Source organism: Ostrinia nubilalis, chromosome 3, assembly GCF_963855985.1.
Source record: "Ostrinia nubilalis chromosome 3, ilOstNubi1.1, whole genome shotgun sequence".
Classification (NCBI taxonomy): domain Eukaryota; kingdom Metazoa; phylum Arthropoda; class Insecta; order Lepidoptera; family Crambidae; genus Ostrinia; species Ostrinia nubilalis.
In genome coordinates, this window is record NC_087090.1 from 9,192,956 (window position 1) to 9,214,477 (window position 21,522).

A 21,522-nucleotide genomic window follows, 5' to 3' on the forward strand; every position below is an offset into this window, starting at 1 on the left:
ATCTCTCGTAACAACGGTCAGGTAAAATCACCAATGCCTATTTGTGTAATATATAGGGAAGCATTTACGAGATAAAAGAAGTCGATTCAATTACGTGCTCATTCCTCGTGCTCCAGTTGATAAAATGTTGGAATGTTTTCATTTCTTTCATAGCCGCTAAAAATTTGGAGCGACAGTCGTTTCGTCGCCGGGACCGACAACAAACGTTAGCTTTTTAATTTCGTTTTCAATTTGGTGTCGTCACCTAGAATTTTGCATTCACGGCACTGAGTCTTTCGCCACTTCTGAAGAAGTTATTAAAACTCATAATTTGACTTGTTTCCGTGTTGAAAGAAACTTCAGCGGGTAGGAAGAATTCATCATGGCTGATAGCCGAGGGGTCACCCTAGGGCGACCCACTTCGCCAAGTTGTTAACAATAAATTAATTATCCAGTTATCGAAAGGTCTAATAATGATTTATGCGAATTGTTAGATACTTGTTGATTCCTTGCTATGTTAAACCAATCGTACTTCATAGGCCTATGATGAAATCATTTCTTGCTTCCCCAATGGTTGACTGTTAAACTGTAAAAACTTTACTAATTATATTCTGCAAGACAAATTATCAAACTAATAGGAATTAGGTACCTACCTAGTCGTAACGTTATTAACTTTAATTTTTATTACGTTGAAGCTCAATCTAATTGTAAGTTACCGTCTGGCCTGCTTCCCTGTCTTATTCTTAGAATTTTAATAACGACCAAGAGAATCATATCGGACAATATCTTAAAATGAAATCACAATCATACTTATTAATCTTATATTCACATAAAGTTTACTCAGAATATACACTTGTATACTTAATTCTATAGGAAACAGTATAAATGGCAACATTATTTGGCGATCACGTTGGTCTCTGGTTGGTACTTGGCGAAACGGTACTGGTCGCGCCAGCGGCAGACCTGGTTGCGGATGCGCGTGACGTCAGCAGCGTAGGTGCGGCAGCAGCCGCCTACGTAGCGCACGCCCAGGTCTAGCCACTCCTGGATGAACACCTCTACTGGCTCGCACTTGTCCCGGTCTATCCAGCTGTAATCAGATTCCAGGTTAGTGCAAAGTTTTTGGGACTAAATGAGACTAATATTATGAGACTGAGTATTTCGTGAAAAATTCAAAATCTCTTAAAGGTCATCCATCAGCAAGATTTTTCGCGAAAATTGAAAGCTCTAGCTGAAAAAGTCTTTCCATTAGTTTGAAATATTATTTTGAGTGGGTACATTTTTACAACGTTTTGTTCAGTTGTCCTAACCTAATGCTTAGACTTAGATGATTATGTGAGGACTAAGCTCGTACCAGTTTGTTTATTTTAAAGCATTAACAAATATTCCGTATTTTTTATGTAGAGTCTATACCAACGGGAGAGAACATTGATGGCTACTGCGAAATACATATAAGCAACAACAGACAAGGTATTGATTCACACCTATCTCTCATTCAATCTTTGCCGTATTTACGAAAGCGAATGCGGTGCTCAATACGGAAAACTTTTGTACAAAAACGTGAAAAATAAAACTCCATTACGTTATTTTATTCGTATCTTGATCTTAATTCTTACCTCAGACAATAACAAAGGTGTCTGGAAATTTATTGTTATTATTCAAGGTAGAGAATTAGCGCCTTATCGATAGCTGAGCCCACCACCGGCGGATAATTTCGGATATAATTGACATAAAGGTCAGGGTCAGCAGAAATAGTTCTCTAATGGAAACCCCGGTTTGTTTATTTAAGGCCAGCAAAAGCTGTTGCCTAAATAGACGGCTGACCTGATAAATGTGCAGCCAGCCATTAGTTTATTTTAATCGTGTTCGCTGAAGATCAATAAGCATGTTCATTAGTAGCTGTATTGATGGTGACCTAAATGCATATTTAAAACTTATTTTACCCGTTTACCTCAATCACTTAATATTATAATGTAACTTTAAATCTGCCTATAGTTTTGAGTTCATAATATTGACGTTTGCCCTTATAAAGCTAAAAATAGCAGTCCTCAATGAGATATCATTTAAGTTAAAAAAAATAGCGTAGACTGTCTCAGAATAATTAATCAAGTATTCTTGAGCCACCCACTCAATTTCTTCTCTCAATGATAACAATAAAACTTTAATGCCATTTTAGAGCAGTGAATACCAATGTTGAATACTTCACACTGTCTTGCAATAAACTATGCGCCTTATCGAGAATATAAATGTAACTACGTCATGCCCGTGCCACCTGAAGCGCGAAATGTGTGGCCGTTTGCTTTCATAGAAGTGGGCCGCTATCTAACTGCGATCTTACCCTATTTGAGGGTTGTATTTTTCGCCTGAATTGGGGTAGACGATAAGTGGAATGGGGTCGTGTGGCCGGTCATCGTTGAAGCCCTTGATGAGTTTCGACACGAAGGACGGCGCGCAGCAGTTCACTCCCACTGCCACCAGCTGGTCGGGATTTGATTCCCAACACTTCTTTGCTACCTTCTGGAAACTTTCACCGTGTGCTATGCTCTGGTTGTCCTGTGAACAAATTAAATATTTTTAACTACCTATTTTTCTGTCTAGGCATTTTAACTACTTGTATTCACACATTCGGGAAAGAAAGTTATAAATCATTAACCAAATACCTACCTCAGTCTAAACAACTTTTATTAATTTCCTTAGTAATAATATAGATCATATCTAACACCTGCCCTCAAGTGTACCGGGAGTTTACTCATTTAGAAAGTTAACATATCATTAATTAAATAATAAGATACAGTCATGTTAGGATACTCTCATAACGTGAGTTACGAAAACTTGCAAACTAATTAAGCGTGTTCATGTCAAGATTCCACATTTACAGAGTTCGAACGTACCAGGAAATACAAACAGAATCTAAATTCGTTTACATATCTGAAAACATTGAAATGCAAAAGCAAATAAACGCGCTCTCGCAGTTGGCAGGGAGTCGCCGACATAACTGCCAATGCACACAACCAGCCCGCACCTAACTACTAACCGATGCTGACTTAATAACTTTAACCCTAGATTCGCTAGGTACATTTGCTGCTTGGTAACCCAACTAAATGCTTGGCATTTAGACAGGTGTTTACATTAACTCGTCCACATGGAATAGATAGTTTTCCCCATTACCTACAGATGTAGGTTACCTACCTATAGGAAGTGTACTCCCAGGTAAATCTGTTGCAAAACTGAGTTAAACATTACCTTCCTGAACTTCTTGAATATGATCGATAGCTATCGCTAAATACTAGTTAGCAAGCTAAATATTTAGATAGCAGCGTAGCTAATTTCATACCTTAGGTACTATTTGCATAATCGTAGCATTTGCTTGATTTGCATGATTGCGATGAAGTAGGACTAACCTTGCAGCTAAAGGACAGCCAGGCTTTGACGCCGGGGAACTCTCGCAGCAGGTCGCACAGCATCTCCGCCTCTTCTTGGCACGGGATGGTCTCCAGCGCCAGGAGGTCCACTCCAGCGTCCACGAGCGCCTGTATCCGCGGCCGGTGCCAGTCGCGCATTGTCTACGAAGAAAAGGCGAGTAAGAATAGCGTTCTATTCCACTTTAATCACCTGGATTTGATCACCCATGTGATCAAAATGGACTCCAGGCGACACTTTGGTTTCCTTAGATCACCCATGAGTAAGAACACCTTGGTGATCAAAGTGGAAAAGACCAGAATAGCTATATTTTTGTTTATTATTCGATAAAGGAAGATCTTAGTTATCAGTACGATATTAAGTAGTTTAACGAGTTTTCTGTAATATTAGACCATAAAAACTCTCTAATTAAATGTTTTATAGGCAGTTAATTATTGTGCGGCTCCTTATGATTTATTTTATTTTACTATGTTTCACCATGTTAACACTAGAAAGACGGCAAATTTTAACTACCTAGAAAGACGGACGCCGGTCATATGACTGCGCTCGTAATAAAACACTATTTGTTTACAAAATACTAGATTAGGTTTTACAAAACAATAAATTAATAATAAGTTAATATTTTATTTTTTACATTCATTCGTTTTTTTCGCATTTTATTGTTTTATTATCATAACAAGATCCAAATAATAACTTATGACATCCATCACATACTTAGTAGTTATTTCACTTCTTCTTATCTTAGGTGTGAGGCATGGTTGTTTATACTCAAAAATGTTATAACATACTAAAAATGAATTGAAATGATGAAATATATTACTTCTGTGATCAAATGAAATAAAGTACTTAACGCCATAACAACAATTACATATAATGAGGAGACCCTCATATTATAAACATTTTACTAAATATCAGTCCAAAGAGTAAGCGCGCCGTTTTTATAGGTACAACTACATTTTAAATAATAATAAAAGCAAATTAACATAATTTAATCATGTAGTTTTGAAATACTACCCAAAATAATAAAAGTCACAAATTATCAGAAACTTTAGTCAAAACCTCTACGATTTATTAAGGTTTGAAATTCAAATTGCAGTCAAATGACTGCTCCCGTCTTTCTAGTGTTAAAGAGAATTCCTAATCTGTACCTAAGTTACCAAGTTACCTGGAAACAGATGGAACATTATTTAACTTTCTAGTTACTACAAAGAAGTTTCACAAACTGAACCTTAAAGCAATTTCGTATTTCCATTGAAACCTTTGGAAGTATGAAAATTTTGGCACTTTTCCTGGTTACAGCGACTCCGTCTATTCTCGCCTTTGTGATTTGATAAAGGATGTGCGTAATTAATTAGTGGCAACATGAAACTCAAAATTACTTAAGTTGTGAGTAAAACCGTGTGTGACAGAGTTCGCAGTTCGCACCGACACATCTGTATTTCAAGATTTCATACCCAGTTTATTGTATGAGAACGCGAATATCTCCCATTAGAAAAGAGGTAAATATTATTGGCCACTTTGTTGGCACGCATTACAAGTGGAAAATACAATTAACGGGGAAACCGTGTTCAAACAATAGCAAAGGGATCGCAAAATTAATTACAGCTGAAGTAGGTATTTTTGTTACTTCATGTTTGCTTTTGATGGCCATTTGTTCTAGGTTTCGTTAATTAACTGTCCACCCCAGTCAAATGCTCTCGGTCGAAAAAAAGACGAGGAATGGCGAGGGAGTTTTTCATATTGGCGATGTAAATTTTAATTTGCCGGCAACTTTACGGCCCTCTTTACGATTTAGCTGCCGCTTTCAACCTTTATTAGGCTGTGCATTCATGGAGCCCGGGGTTCAGTATGGGGTCATTAGAAATATTTTATATTATTTGTGAAAATTGAATTCCCTACGTTGCTACGAGTATTGAATTCATTGAAAATTATTTACGTTTGGTAACTAATATATTGGTCAGTTAAAGCATGTTAACGTACAAATACCCAATTTACCTTTTGCAATTAGATACTTGAACCGGTTGTGGCAATTGAACTTGTTAGCTTTTAATAAACAGATTAAGTATTGTGGTTTTGTTTTCATTAACTGAATTAAATAAACTTGTGTGTTAATTATATTTAATAGAAACACGGCCTGGATTAGCAATACCGTCGAAATTGACCTATTTCGATTGTGGTAACGGAAAATACCTCATTAAGGTTTAATTTGGAAGTTTATCTAATGTAAAAGCTTAATATTACTTGGGCAAAATTTAGGTAGATATTAATTCACTACTACTATCAGGCTATGCGAGCTCTAGGTACTCTAAAGTGCCTAAGTAGCAGACTCTACCTACTTAAACTATAACTTTAGAGAGCAATACCTACTTATAAAATACTAACTGTCTGAGTTCGAGTAACTTCTACATGTAAAGAGTTCCGAATATTCTCATCGCATCAAAAGTCTTGTCTATGTCATTTCCATGGAATTAATATTAAAGAAAAAATTAAATTTCTGAAAACGTTTTTACCTACCTCTAGGTAATTTGGATCTGTGATACAAAAGATTTAAAATACTAATTAGGTAATCCCACATTACCAGACAACATCAGTTTTCACTAAAACTACATTTTCGAATTTTTTATTAATTTTTAAATAAACAACTTGAAAATTTTCGAACTGCCTAGGGGGGGACTCGAACCCACAGTTTGAGAAGCGACTCTATTCGCTAAGAATTTTTGGTAACGATTACATTTTCGAATTCAGGCTAAAATTACGGATTTTCATCATGTTATTTTGGATTTCTGTTATAAATGATTTTCAACTAAATCAGTTTTCCAAAATGTTCAACAAATAAGTAACTTTCAGCTTTATGGAAAGCTTTTCATACAGTTTTCTATTGTCTAATTTCAACAATGAAGCTTGTCAGTTATTAATTTACACTCACAGCTTGTGTACCTACTACTTGCTGATAAAGTGTCTTTAGGAACAGGAGTATGATTAGGTAGGTACTTATCTGCCAGATAAAATATAGTTTTGTTTTCACAGGACTCGGATATTTGTCATAAGTAAACAGCAACAAGCATCTCCATAACTCTCTGAATCTGAACAGGCCCTTATTATTACAAAATGAATCAAATCCAAAATCACCGAATAAAAAAATCACCAGAAAACCATTATCCTACTCTAGTTTACTAATAACACTTAACTATAACTGTGTAATAAATTGCGTGACTAAGCATTGGACCACTTTATGCTCGCTAGAGGCTGAAAGGACCCTAAAATCTCGTGGCGTAATGTACAATAATAAAAATACTCATTTAGAATTTACTGCTTTTAGTCGGAAAGCTCACCTTTAACATTTAGTGGAATTGATTCGATGAACTGAATCGCCTCTAAAAGCTCTCGATGACGTGGAGATAGACCTAATTAGTTGGCAGTCAGGTTCATTTATTTATAAACGGGGATATATAAGATTCCGGCCAAGGTTTCCTCGGTCGGGACAGCTATTTTAATGGCCGTGGCCCTTTGCAGCGAAGTGGGTTATGATCGCGAGTCAAGATATGTCAAAATGAAAGCAATCAAAGAGTTTTGGCAAACCTAATTGGGTATAAGTAGGTACATTTTATAATTAAGTGCCTACTTTGACTTCGGTTAAGAGCTTTGGACATCGTTAATTCGTCTGGATTATAACTTCTTAAGATATAATTGAATCGCGAAACTCTTAGGCCATCCTGACTGGTATCAATGACTTTTCAGAGCCTTTTCAGTAGATAATTATTTTTCCGGGTCTCGCTCTTCGAGGATGAAGGAAAACATCGCCAGGAAACTTGCACATTTATCACTTCTTTAATCAATTGTGTGTGAAGTTGGGGAGGAAATGGCAAACCGCCCTATTACATTTCTACTTTGACTCGTAAACGGGGATTATGGGTAGGCCTGTATGTTAGGTAGTGTTATGTAGGCGTAGATAGCACAGCGAAATAATATGTACCGAGTGATAGAAGTTATCGTTAAGAATGACCTATTGGTATAAAAGGACATAACCCAAAGTTTTATTCTAATTAAAATATTCGGTAGATAGAGATTATGGTAATAGAGTCACATTACTTGCATCGGCAACTGTGAAATCGTGCGTCGTACTTAGATAAAGAATTACAATGCGCGTCGGATAATCTTACGACATAAGATATCACTTCAAAAGTGAGTATATCTACAAAGATTGTACGTTTGTCATGTACCAGCGTGCGTCGTGCCCTTAAACCCTTTGTTACCGCCAGTACTAATCCACAAATCCGCGGCGCGGCCCGCGTGACAAGTGTGGGTGATTACACAAAGCGACGTTCGTTTCGCCACACTATTCTCTACTCCCGAGCTTCCACTGTGATATGCATTTTTTGTATTTCATTCCCTCTTTATAAAAATGCACCTTGCAATATAGAGTTCCCGCCTTTGATCAGAAGCCCAATCAATACCGCTCTGCAATGTCAGTTACATATCAAATTCATTAGATACCTACTAGTGAGAGCTTTCATTCATTTGTACCTATTTTTGGTATAACATTCTCTCATCATAAAGTGCATCATAAATCGTTGGAAATATTATCGGACTGTCTGCTCAAAATTAAATCAATATCGGACATTCAGTCTATACCTAAGTATACCTACCTACCCAATGCAATATAAATGTATAAGAGTAGGCTAGTGACGTTGGTGGATTAGCAAACGATAGCTCTTGTCCTGATAACGCGTGGGTTGATAAATTCATCATAATAAGTATGTAGGTACTACCTATGTTAAATGTACCTACGTGCACTTGCCTTCATTATCTGTATTATGATAATGAGTAGGTAACATTATTAATGAAATTCAGCATTATTTAGATATATGTATAGAGACATTTATTACAATGGGACATCACAAAGTAAGGACTATTAATTAATACCCTACATAATCATTTATATTCAAGTTGCAAAAATTGTACAAAAGAGATGAATAGTAAATTGTCGCAATCGCGAGGGTCATTGCAATAGGACCCCACTCAGCATTATGTCATTATGACCCACGATAAGGAAGGTCAACCCTGGTTTTTCAGTGTGCCTCATGCGGAGAGAGCCACGGACTTTGAGATACCAATAAATAATACTTACCTACATTAGGATGTATACAGATTTATTTATGAAATACTTATAGTCCAGTGTATATGTAACACTGGACCACAAAGAAAAAGGGTTGGTTATAAAATCTTCAATATCTTCAAAAGTACCTACCTACCTAACCTAGCTTTATGAAGCAAAAAATACTGGAAAAGCTACGTATTTTCATTTAATGTACATTATTAAAATAAAAAGCTTATATTAATTTAGTCTTTATTTCTTAAGGCCAGGTCAGTTTTGAAGTAGGTGGGCCATTCTTAAATTTGTGCCAAATTTTAAAAAAAAATTAAAGATTGTTTTTTGAAACTTTTTGCGATGTGTATCGAAAGTATAAACCAAAAGCATACTTTTAATGTATATGGACAACCTTAAAGCCCTCGGAAAGGAAACAAAATAGCCTACGTAAACACGGCTGTGACACTGCATGCCACGGATGTGACAGTTTTACATGTTTACTGTAAATAATAATATTTATGTTGTTAAATTTATATCATAATAGTTTAAATTGATTAACAATAAAATACACTAAATTCTTTTCATCAACAAAGGTGTTATTTGGTAATATGTACTTTTTTCTGAACATCCAAAAATTAAATTAAAATTGAGATCAAAAATACCGTCAGGTAGTTAATATATCTACTAAAAATAGACTTTTTATTATTGGCACTATCTGATCATGCTTCCGATATGCTACCTACATGGTTTCGATATGATGATATGCTTAACAAATTAGTAAATCTTAAATACAGTAGGTACCTAATTGAGTATCAAATGAGATTTCTGTAGGATTCACATAATAGTTGGTTTTGACAACTTAAACATGTTTCATAGTCACCGTACCACTAAAAATATGGTTAATAGCAATTCCTTTTAAAACAACTCCGACCACCTCTGCAGGGCCTTTACCGGGAGCTGTCTCAGTAAAACTTGATATTACTGCAGAAATGAGAAAGTGCAATAATTTTTCCTTCGTGGCATCTAGAAAATCATACTAGCGAAAAATAAGTACACTTACTAAAAGGCTATTCCTAAAAATTGCACAATACACAAAATAATTTAGCAGAACAACAAAAACTATTAAAATAATAAAAATAGAATGTCACAACCACGCGTTGTAATGTCACGACCATGTACTTAAATAGTTTGCGGTAGTGACACATTTTTAATACCATGGCCGTGACAATTTGGAACGTGTCCGATATATCCAAAAAACTATCTGTGAATTAGCAGATCTTGTGCAATTATCTGAAACTATACTGCATGAGGTACATAATTATGTTTTATACAATAGCGTGACATTGATACCTACCTTTAAAAACCGTACACGGGATGGACGTGTTATGGTTGTCCCTTTTTTCAAATAAATAGGAAATATTTTTTTGCGGCTCACTCACTACGTTCAGTCATTTGCAAATCTAATAAGATGACAATGTTACTGTTCTAAAAAAACTTAGCAAGGGATGTCAATATCAAAGATAGTTTTTTACCGAGTTACGCATATTTAAAGTGGCGCACGTGGTTGTGACACAAAAACTGCTCACACAATGTTTGGTGTTCAAAATCAAAAATGGTAATTATTATTGATATACATTTTTAACCTTTAGCTACTGAGGTGGATTTAATATCACGTAAACACTGACGTGGGGGCCTGAGAGGCCCGTACATATGTGTGCTTATATTTAAAAATATATAATCTTTTTAGGGTTTTATGTTTAATAATTATTAATAGTGGTTATATTTAAATACAATAAAACGATTTTTATGTAAATTATTTGTTAATATGTACGTATTATTTCAATATTTAGAAAACATGTAGCATTTTTGGCAAAAATTTCATGAAATCATGATTCACAAAGTTATCATGAAAAATATTCATAAATTCAACAAATCAACTTAGAATCTTAATTTTCAATAGTATTTTTAGCTAATGATATATCAGTAATCCTAATATGAAATAGGGGGAAAAAAATTACACACATCAAATAGTGCGAATTAAACACAGTCTGGATAAACTTGCTTTGCTCAGTGAAGGAAGCCATACATGTTTTTCAAATAAAGATTTCATTTGAATCTTCAAAATACATGTATGGCACTTGGTTTCATCGTTTAAATCTTGATAGACAGGTACAGGCTTATCATTTCCTAGCATACGTGCCAAAAACTACTGTTCTTCTATTTTTCGTTAAATGCTGGTTATTTTTACTTCCGAGATACCGCTTTCTCTCGGACGACGTACTGTGGGCTCCATATTATAGATTTTTTCCAATTATTTCAAGAAAAGACGACAACTAAATGAAAACTATAGACAAAAAAAGTTACGCCAATACTGAGGTGGGGGCCTGAGAGGCCCACAAGAAACTTTAAAATTAATTTACCTACTGAAATTGCGCGTGCAATCATGTGCACCGTTGTTGGCAGCCTCGGCGCAATGAAACTCGAAGGTACTAAAAGATTGGGGTGTGTCGTGCACGTGGGAGAGGAGAAATTCAACAATTTGACTTTTGCAAGGCCTGAGAGGCCCCCACGTCAGTAGTTAAAGGTTAACAGTCTTATATAACATGTATTAATCTTGCATAATTACTGTAATATTTATCAAAATAACATAACATCTCTTCAGAAAAAAATATTGTATGTCCAAATCCGGGAATCTCACACTACACGGTCCGTGACATTTTGGACTTGTAACTTTTTTTTAATATTCTTCTAATAGTTTTATGATAAAAATGATATTGGGCCTAGTTAATAGAGGTATTTTACTAAGTAAATTAATATACAGTGCACTGATTTTCTTTAAAAACATATGCTATTCTTACATCTCACACAAAAATGCGTAAGAATAAGAATGGCCCAGGTACTTAGGTATAGAAGGTTTTTAAAAGGACTCTACTGATTTCTTTGCGGCCCAGTGAAGCCCAGTGTATTAAATGATGAATGTAAGTGTACTTTATCGAATTTGTCATCGAAAGCTCTAATACTTAAAAGTACCTAGTTTAACTTACCTGTACAGTTGTGGTATCCGCGTAGCTGCCGTCATACTCTGAGCCATCGTGCAAATGCGCCCCGTACGGGCCCACGGACCCCACCACCAAGGGGATGTGATCTGAAGACAATAGGAAACATTAGTTATAATTGTTTGAGTTGCCAAATAACTAAATGTACAGTCAGCGTCAAATAATTTGTGACACCCAAGTAGGTAGCTAAAATTTTCGCAACTTTTAGCTACCTACTTGGGTGCCTGAGCCGGAGCACATAATTATGATGACGGCTGCCTACAGTTGTACTCTAACCCCCTTAATAATAAAAAGTTACACCTGGGATGAACACTGGATTAAAATGACAGTTGTGAACATTTGTCATACCGTATTTTGTGAATTTTTCTTGCTTGAATAAAGATTTATTTTATTTATTTATTTCGATACTAAATGACAATTTAAACCAGAGTTCAACTAGGGTGTAACTTTTATTAAGAAGGGAAGGAGTAGGTAGGTACCTACTTAAACGATTTGATTTGTAAACTTTCCTTCAGAATTCAACGTCAGTGTTCAGTATGATACACGTGGTAAGCCAATACTTTAATAACCTACTTATCTACATAATTATGATATAATAAATGATGCAATTCCATTTTATGATAATTAACTTTACACGGATATTGTAATTCCAGTTGCGATATTCTACTTACGAGAATTCGTCCGACCGATTCGGAAAATTCATTTCTGTTCATTATGAATGAAAAGCTATTAATTTTTCTTTCCACGAATTTATCTGCCCTACTTAAAATAAGGTATTCACACAGTAATTATTATTATAAATATAAATTTTCAGAATTCTTGAAACATTATCATGTCCAAATCGTCTATAATCATAATTAATACCTATTGATTGAAACTTTCTTGCCTAAATTGTGAAATTATACCTTACAAATGATATTTAAAAAAAAATGTCTCTCAAGGACACAGAGTAGATTTTTGCTATCTTCGTGAACGGCCTGTCTATTTCGCTTGACAGATGCAAATGATCTTTTTAATTTCTTTGTTCTTTGTATTCTTTCCGTTTTCTTTACTTCGCCATGAAAAAAGATAAAAGTTAACCGTTTTATGATTAAAATTAAACAATATTTTCGCCATTGTGCCTTCATTTATAAAGTTTTACTTTGGTGTAGAAACGACTGATGTTAGTTATCTATTAAGTGAGTAGGTAGTATCTATTAGTAAGATGCATGGACTTTGAAAACAGCTTATTATTTTGACTTTACATACCTACCTATTTACTTAGGTACACATAAATCATGTCATGGTAAGCATGCACTTAGTGCACATGGCGCTTTAATTTGTCAAAATCGATAGAGCTACTAATTAAGTAGGCAGTAGGTACATAATATGTAATACATATGTACCTACTTAGTTTATTATTATTACTACCAAGGACTTAAAAAAATCCTTTTACAATTTTTCTCTTAATTAAGTCGTAATATCAAAGTTTTTAGATTGATAATGTCGTCTCGTGTCAGTGTCAGCTAATAAAAATTAAGACAATCTTGAATTGGATTTTGCTCCTGAGTGATACTCCGCTCCCTTGTCGCGAGTACCGTAATCTTATTAAATTAAAAGCAATTTCTAACAGTAAAAGATTTTCACCTTTTGTAACGGGTCATATCCCTACAGGATATCGAAGTAAAATAATTTCGAATTTTCAAGAATGTAATTATACAAACCTCTCTATTTTCTCTAAGGAATTTGAGAAATTATATATTTAAACAAGTCGCCTTCCTCAGTTAAATTGATTAAAATTGTAATTTTGAGGTAGTTCTAGATTTACTGTACCTACTTTTTAGTGAAACAATTAATTCACTTTTAGTCACACCTAAATAACAACCTCTAGTTACTTACTCAAATAAAATGATTTTGGTTTTTGAATCGTCTTGAGGTAACTTATATCTGTACCTAACTTTACGTAGGTTGGTACATCGAATGTGTCCAGTCCAGTATCACCTGCTTCACTGAGCTCGACTCAGTGGGTGCCCCGATCCCGTATACAATGAAATTGATACTCGTAGTGCTACGAGATAGGTATGTAGATTAACTCATATCCAAACCATCGCTTTATTGGTCATCAATCATGCGCCTCAACTGCGTTTGGATCTAAAATACACCTACGTTGGTATACAGAGTGATTTCAGGTATGTGTAGGTATGGCCAAGTTTGAAATTGTCAATTAATTAAAAAGCCTCACTGGAGATGAATTGAACTATTTTCATCAAAGCTGAAAAAGCAACATACCACCAGTAAAAAGTTTTAGGGGAATAAAATTGTGTAAAGTGAAGTCAAACGGCTGACTACGAATAATAGCTATATTTTAGCAGCAGAATTAAATTTGTCCGGTTTAGCAGTGACTCTAGTCAGATTTTTTCGGCATTTCATAGTAAAATAGTTAATTGGATTTGGCCATCCACGCACAGATGAAAAAATTCACTTGTATATTCACATGCAACACATAACATGGAGACCTAATCCTATTGAAACCGTTACCCGCACGAGAGCACGAGTGTAAGGAGAAAAACAAAACACTCGATACAGATGGCCAGCATGCACAACTACGGTGCTTTACTAAGGTTGATTGTTAGAAAGCAACGTGAAACCCGGCCAGACAGCCACTGATTCCACAAAATGTTTCGTTTTTACGATTTTGGTGCGGAAAACTGAAAATTTCTTCCATAAATTCAACATTCAGAGTGTTCAGATTTGAGGCGAATGTTTTGTGTATTTTTTTCAGGAAACGTTAACGCGTTGTTATGTCGCACACCTACATGTACCGTTAGCCCTTGCAGAGTAATTAATGCGTGCTTGCACCCGACCCTAGGGATGCGGGCCCGGGAATCTTTGTTTACGCGAAAATGCAAACATTCTTGAAATTTTATTAATCCTCGTAATAAATTACTTTTGCGGTGTAAGTTTCGAGTTATTCCTCGAAGTTCTCATAAAGTTAATTGCTGCAAAAGTTCATAATGAAATGCAAACAGTAATTGCTGAGTAAGTAATAAAATAAAATAGTAGATATGATAATATTCAATTGTTGCCGTAAACTCAGAACTCAAAGTCAGGAGAAATGGAAGGTGAGTAAGTTCATTTATTGAACACGACTTGCCTTTTAGGTTTGGTCAAAGCCTTACTCAAATTCAAGGAAATCTTCTGTGTATGATTTTTACGTCTCTACCTCTTTGACATAACATTTATGTGCTAGCCAGTGTGTAACTAGTGGTCACAATATTTTGCTTTTTTTAATATGTACCATATTTCCATTGACATATTTAATGGTTAATTCAAACGATAAGCCTTAATCGGCTGCAAGAAACAGCCTATTTTCCCGCGCCTGTTTATTTATGAGTTCACTTCAAAACCGCCGCCCGCACTGGAGCGTGTAACCCGCCAAAAATCACTCTCTGATCCCTACAACTCGCGACAACCGTATAAATAAGGCAGAATAACGCCGCTCGTGTCAATCCTCGAGTTTAAAGGAGTTAACTAATTCTCTTTCGGGATATTCTAAGCCCCTAATTAATATTGACAGATTGTTGTTTCGAATTGGAGGGACCGATAATGTTGTGCATTCCAATTCTAGTCGGGCATAATCAATATAAGCAATTATTTTGCTCGTGGTTTTAATGATAATATCATTTCGTTCTGTGGGATGCGAGATAATATTACCGCTTATTTCAGGCCAGGTGAACCAGATAATGACGGAAATCGTTCAGTCGTACGCAATAATATAAAATAAGTTAATTATATCTCCAATACCATTAATTAAAACAGCGTAACTGGTTTTATTGTAAAGGAAAATATAGGTGCACTTATTTTAGCAAAAAGTTATTTCAATTTTGGCATTAAAGGAACATTAAGCGAATCCTTCGTGCTTATAAATGGTATGTCAAGAACATGTTTCTCAGTTTTATTTGTGAGGGGATGATTTCATGAAACGAAATGATATTGTATTTCTGAAAATACTTAGCAACATAGCCAACACATTTTCGTATAAAATATTTTAACTAGCAAAAAGGGCAAAAGATGGAAAATGCATCTACGCCCATACCTATCTTTATAAAATAAGGTACGTAGAGTAACATTCTTTAACGTCTTTATGTGGGTTAAATTCTATAATACAAGAATCCTTTGCACGTAGGAAAATATGCTCGACTCTTAACATTATCGAAGTTATGATTCTGATATGCTGGGTATACAGGATGTGCCTTATGGTGTATTTTATGTCGTTCCATTACAAATTCGCACGGGAATGATCATAAAGTTCACGCATGCCGTGTTCACTCCATCACAGGACTTTGGTTTTACTATCACTAATGGAAAAAGGTCTGAAACCAGTAAAGATGTGCGTATTTTTTATACCTTGTAAGACTTTTTCATTTTGACCTTTGTGATCAATCAATCAAGCTAGAATTTCACCTTCAATAGTTATTAGAGAATGTCGCAGAAAGATTACCAATGTCGTAATTTTACAGTTTTAAAGAATCATGCAATGAATTATGATTTTAGAGATAAGCTTTTTCTGACAAGCTTACTAGAAAATAGTTACTTAGGGCCCCTTTGTACCTCGTTGTAAAGAATACCTACAACCATTTTTATACAATCTGTTATGAAAGACATAAAAATGCCTCATCATTTCTATTGAAACCTACCTTATAAACGGGGCAACTTTAAGACACATTTTTACACAAAAGATTCTCGGAAATTTTCATCACTCCACAACGTTACGTTCGCTCATATTCTCAATTCAATTAAAATTGAAATTTTACGAATATTTTCTGTGATACGCTACATAATTTACTTATTTGTATGTAACATATAGGTACTGACCGCTCTGCAGGTAGTCCTGGAACTCGTCGAGGTAGATGAAGCGCGCGCGCACGGCCAGCTCGGCGGCGCTGGCGATGAGCGCGCGCGACTGCTCCGCGCCCAGCCCCAGGTGCTCCGCGAAGCCCTCCACCGCCGCCTGGTACGTGTAGCTATAGTAACATGTGGATACTGACCGCTCTGCAGGTAGTCCTGGAACTCGTCGAGGTAGATGGAGCGCGCGCGCACAGCCAGCTCGGCGGCGCTGGCGATGAGCGCGCGCGACTGCTCCGCGCCCAGCCCCAGGTGCTCCGCGAAGCCCTCCACCGACGCCTGGTACGTGTTCGTTATTATCACGTCCGCCCCCGCTGCAAAAACATCAATTTCATACCTCATAATTCTATCCCCATTAATCACCAACAGATGTAATGAAAACGAATGAATCCCAAGATTAATGTTTCAAAATATTTAACCGATATCTCCCTACCTTTCATATCTACGATAATTAAACACGCTCTCAAAGTTCGCATTTGTAAACTAGCACGATAAATATTAGCGAACTTCAGCGTCGCGTATTATTAACAGTGAGTAGGGTGCGGCCAAGAGGCGTAACAATTAATGTTATTAAAACTTAGAGTAACGCGAGCCGGCTGCCGGCAGACCGACAATGAGGAAACGTGCAGAAGCGGGCCTGCCGACGATGAAAATTATGTAGTAATAATAAATAAACGGTGCACGGGCTGCGAATGGAAACGTATTAGACACACAAAGTGATTAATGACGGCAGGAAGTGTACCCGGGGCGAAGCTCCGGCGGCCCTCGGCCCGAGCCTGCAGCCGGCCCGCGGAGCCTCCGCCGCCCGCCCTCTACTATGCAAATGTGAAGTAGTTATTCGACGCGACTGAGTAACGCTATCGCTTGGCAACTACCTACCGCGTCCATGATAATAATCGCACGAAAACATCTGGATTCTCCAGTCATTCTCATAAGTGGGCTCTCATTTCAACTTGTTACTAATTTAAATCACAAGCTTATTTTATGACAGCACTTTATTCCACGAAATATATCTTTCAATTTCATTTAAGTTCAGGAAATGTAATGGTGCTTATATTTTATGTCCCTCCTTTAAAAGGTGTCACTGTAACATTTACAATTCCGCAAAGTACGCGGCCATTTTTTATATTTTTTCATATCAAGTCCCGTATAAGAAGAAGCAAAGCAAGGCAGTAGGCTTTCCCCTCCAGGGAGTTATTTGCTTGCAGACACTTTTCAGCTTTTCCTTATGAAAAGAAACGGTCCGTTTTGTGGTGAAGAAAAGCGCTTTCAGAGGACGATGACACGAGACGAGGTCGCACTCTCGCTGTCAGATGCAAGAAAATGACGGGCTAAAAGCGACCTAACGTGTAATCCGTCAAAACACGCATGTACACTTAGCTACGAGTGTATTGCGGGCTCACTCCTGTCGCTCGCTAAGTCGCTACGCATTCGTTTGCGGTTGCTGTGCGCCCGTGTCGGTAGGTGTGTCTTGAAATTCATTCAAACTTCGCCTTTGGAATGGGGAACAAAGCAATTACTTTGCAGTTCAAAGGGATTAGTTGCGCGTGACGTTGGTAAACAAGCACCATCCATCAGATTTCGCGCAATATGTACCTACGCTTTCCAACCTCCTTGTTTTAGCTAAATTAAACGTCATTCGGTGCGAGTAGGTACCTAACGTGGCTTAAATTGTTGCAGTGAATGTAATAAAACGATGCGATAATAATAGTGTCTAAAACTGTTTGCTCGTGGACGCCTGGAGGCGCAAGTGTTCGTTGATGCGCAGAAAGGCGCTGACATTATTCATGGCCCGAGCACCATAGCTGCAATCTTTGTAGCTAGATAGTTCAGAACTTGTTACAGTGATAAGTTAGCGCGTCCCGCTGATGCACATTACCTATCAGGCTGCGAGACTGAATATCCAATATCTACTCGCAAGTTTGTAAACAGCAACAAACTAGATAACGCTGTGCCTTTAATCATTTTATGTTGGCACTAAAAGATAATGGATATTATGATACGAGATCACTGTCTGTAGGTACGCAAGTATCAATAAACATACGTTGTTGTATGTAATAGTTGTTATTTGTTACATGTAATAGTTAATTAAAATTATATTACTAAAAAACTAAAGGTTCAGGCGGACTCCAATCACACGTTTTCATAAAACTTACTCAATGCAAAACTTTTAAATACTGAAAGATTGGCCAGTTTCTAAATAAAAATGTTATCGTATTTAAAAAGCGCACTTAATGCAAAATATGGTAGCGCGTTACTTTTGATTAAAACTCATAACGAATATTTTGTACGACTTTAAAGACTTTATAGCGTTCGTAAATGTTCGCAGCGAAGCACTACCTTACTTTCTTTCAAATCCCCGAAGTCTATTAACAGAGCGCAATCTGCAAGAAGGTATGTTTCGCGGAGTGCTCATAAGCTCCCCAGGGTGCTCTGCCGTGACCCGCGCGAAACTACCCTCAAAGTACCTACCGCAGGTAGTATCGAGTTTACCTGTGCCTTACAAATATTCAGGTTCACAAAGTTTTCGACCATTTTGTCTACCCGTAGAACTTTCAACGGTTGTGACCCCGAGGCTCTTTTCGTCAATTTGAATAGAACTGACGCAAATAATTGTCTAAAATCTCTGTGAACTGTGCCATTTTCCAACGAAAAATAAATTTAGCTATGCGACGATAATGAGATGATTGAGGTAGGTAATTTTTTTTTTTTAATATGAAGGCCCACTTAATAAATTATTCATAATAAAAAGCTAGAGAACGAAAATAAGTAATTAAAAACTTTTAAGAAAGAAGACCAATTAATTATTGTATTGTGTTTACTATTAGTAAATTATCCAACAGGGCTTAACACTTTGAGCACTAGTTATCGAGAGAAGTGGAGCAATAAATAACGCTTTCAATACTGATCGGTACTTTCGTTTAACCGGAAGTCGAAACAAAGCCTCGGACTAAAGCTATTAACTGGTACATTTAAATAAATACCCTGTAGGTAGAGCTTTGCTTCCTCCAATGGAATTAAGAATCTATAGAGGGGATGAATAATAAATAGTGGTTTTAAGTATTTCCTCGTTAATTTTAATACGAAATGATTAATATTTTAAATATTTTATGTACTTAAATATTAATTCAGTTCAAAGCCACTGCCTGTAATTTTAAATATTTCAAAGCTGGTACGCAAATACTGCAAAATAAATATTAAAGATTTCCTTCAACCGGAATCAAATAACGATTTTAATACTTTTTAACGATTGTCCCTGATAATCTCGTAATGAAGGAACAAGGAAGTCTATCAATTTTTATGGTAATTTTGTTCTTCAATGGTGGAATTAGCGACGGTGGTAAAACGAGTCATTTGGAAAATTAACTACAGGCTGCTATAGAATTTCTACGTTTATACCTCTGTGAATAGTTTTGTTTCGTCGAATCAAGTGCACACTGCGAAATACAGGTTGAAATTCCGTAATTATTTGCTAACATAGAGCAAATGTGTATTTTATTAGTAATTGAAATAGCGCATTTCGCCTCTTCCTTTTATACCCTGCTGTACGTTGTTAATATTTAAATAATTTATTAATAATTATCATATTAATTTAATTGAACAGCTAGGGTAGGGAGACCATGTTCAACAGTGGACGCCCTTCGGCTGAAAATGTTGGTAAGTACCTATAAACACAATTAACGTAGGTACCTAAGGGACGAACCACGGTTTTTCAGGAATTCCAAAACTTTTTTGAAATCTACCTGTTACCTTTTTATTTCGGAATCCGTTTTAAGTGTCAAAACAATTTAAAAGATAGTAAGTACCTACCTCTCAGAAAATCGAAAATTAAAGAAAATAATCAAAATCTCACAGAAAATAAAAGATGTAGATACCTCTCAGAAAATCAAGATGAGTATTGACAACTTCTTCAGGATGGGTGTGCAGGAATCGGGCGCTCCACAACGGGTCTCCGTCGATGACGTGGCCGACGTGACAGGACAGCTGCGTCGAGAATCCGCCGTCCAACACCACGATGTGTGGCGGCTCGGCGCCCTCGCCGCTAGGTGGCGTCATTGTGCGTCGGTAGCTGGAATTAAAAAAAATCCTTGTGAAAAATTATTTTTCAATTTTAAACGGCTAAAATAAGCGTGGCCAGTTTGAAAATTATTGTATAGGCTAAATGTCTAAATAATTGAAAACAGGCCAATCACAGACCTGAGTATGTGCGACTGATTCATATTTTGAGCATCGTTCCTTGCAATCTTCTCATTATTTGCAGCTGTGCCAAAATATTTTCAACCGACTTCAAAAAAGGAGGAGGTTCTCAATTCGACCCGTATGTTTTTTTGTTTTTTTTTTTTTTTTTTTTTTTTTTTTTTTTTTTTTTTATGTTTGTTACGCGATAACTCCGCCAATTATGAACCGATTTGAACAAATCTTTTATCGGCGTATAGGTAATACCTCAAGGGTGGTCCCATTTAAATTTAATAATAAAAAAAACAACCCCCAAGGGTGGAAAATTGGGGATGAACTTTTTTATACGCAATATCTCCGCCGATTATAAACCAATTTGAACGATTATTTTTTTTGTTGAATAGGTATTATCAAAAGGGTGGTTTCATGCGAATTTGAAGAAAATATTTCACCCCCAAGGGTGGAAAATTGGGGATGAACTTTTTTATACGCAATATCTCCGCCGATTATGAACCAATTTTTTTTGGTCTCAGTGTACTGCCTACCTTCAGTGGTAACATCAAGGTAATAATTAGTTAACTAAAAAGCAAGAAATAAGTAAAATTTTATAAAAAAAAAATAAAACCGACTCCAAAAAACCTACACTAAAACGTAGAAAAATAATTACTAATTACCTACTTATTTATTAGGACGAATTATTAATATTTATGTAGGTATACCATGATTGATACTTTTGGAGTCGGTGCAGGCAAACTTTACATGTTTCATAATCTTGGCACCGACTCCAGAAGTATCAATCATGGTATACCTACATAAATATTAATAATTCGTCCTAATAAATAAGTAGGTAATTAGTAATTATTTTTCTACGTTTTAGTGTAGGTTTTTAAAAATAAGTGATCTTTTCCTTAATTAAAA

The 21,522-nt window shown here is 36.1% G+C and overlaps 1 protein-coding gene across 1 annotated transcript in view; it reads right to left on the reverse strand.

Annotated features, from left to right (window-relative positions):
• Positions 1-786: 786 nt before the first annotated feature.
• Positions 787-21,522, reverse strand: part of LOC135087848 (uncharacterized) — a 28,109-nt gene continuing 7,373 nt past the window's right edge. Inside the window, exons 2-7 of the mRNA XM_063982677.1 lie at positions 20,304-20,497; positions 16,572-16,742; positions 11,533-11,633; positions 3,381-3,542; positions 2,318-2,532; positions 787-1,069 (exon numbers count right to left, since the gene is read on the reverse strand). Of these exons, the coding sequence (XP_063838747.1) occupies positions 874-1,069; positions 2,318-2,532; positions 3,381-3,542; positions 11,533-11,633; positions 16,572-16,742; positions 20,304-20,484 (1,026 nt within the window). The 5' untranslated portion in view covers positions 20,485-20,497 and the 3' untranslated portion in view covers positions 787-873. The remainder of the gene's footprint in view (positions 1,070-2,317; positions 2,533-3,380; positions 3,543-11,532; positions 11,634-16,571; positions 16,743-20,303; positions 20,498-21,522) is intronic.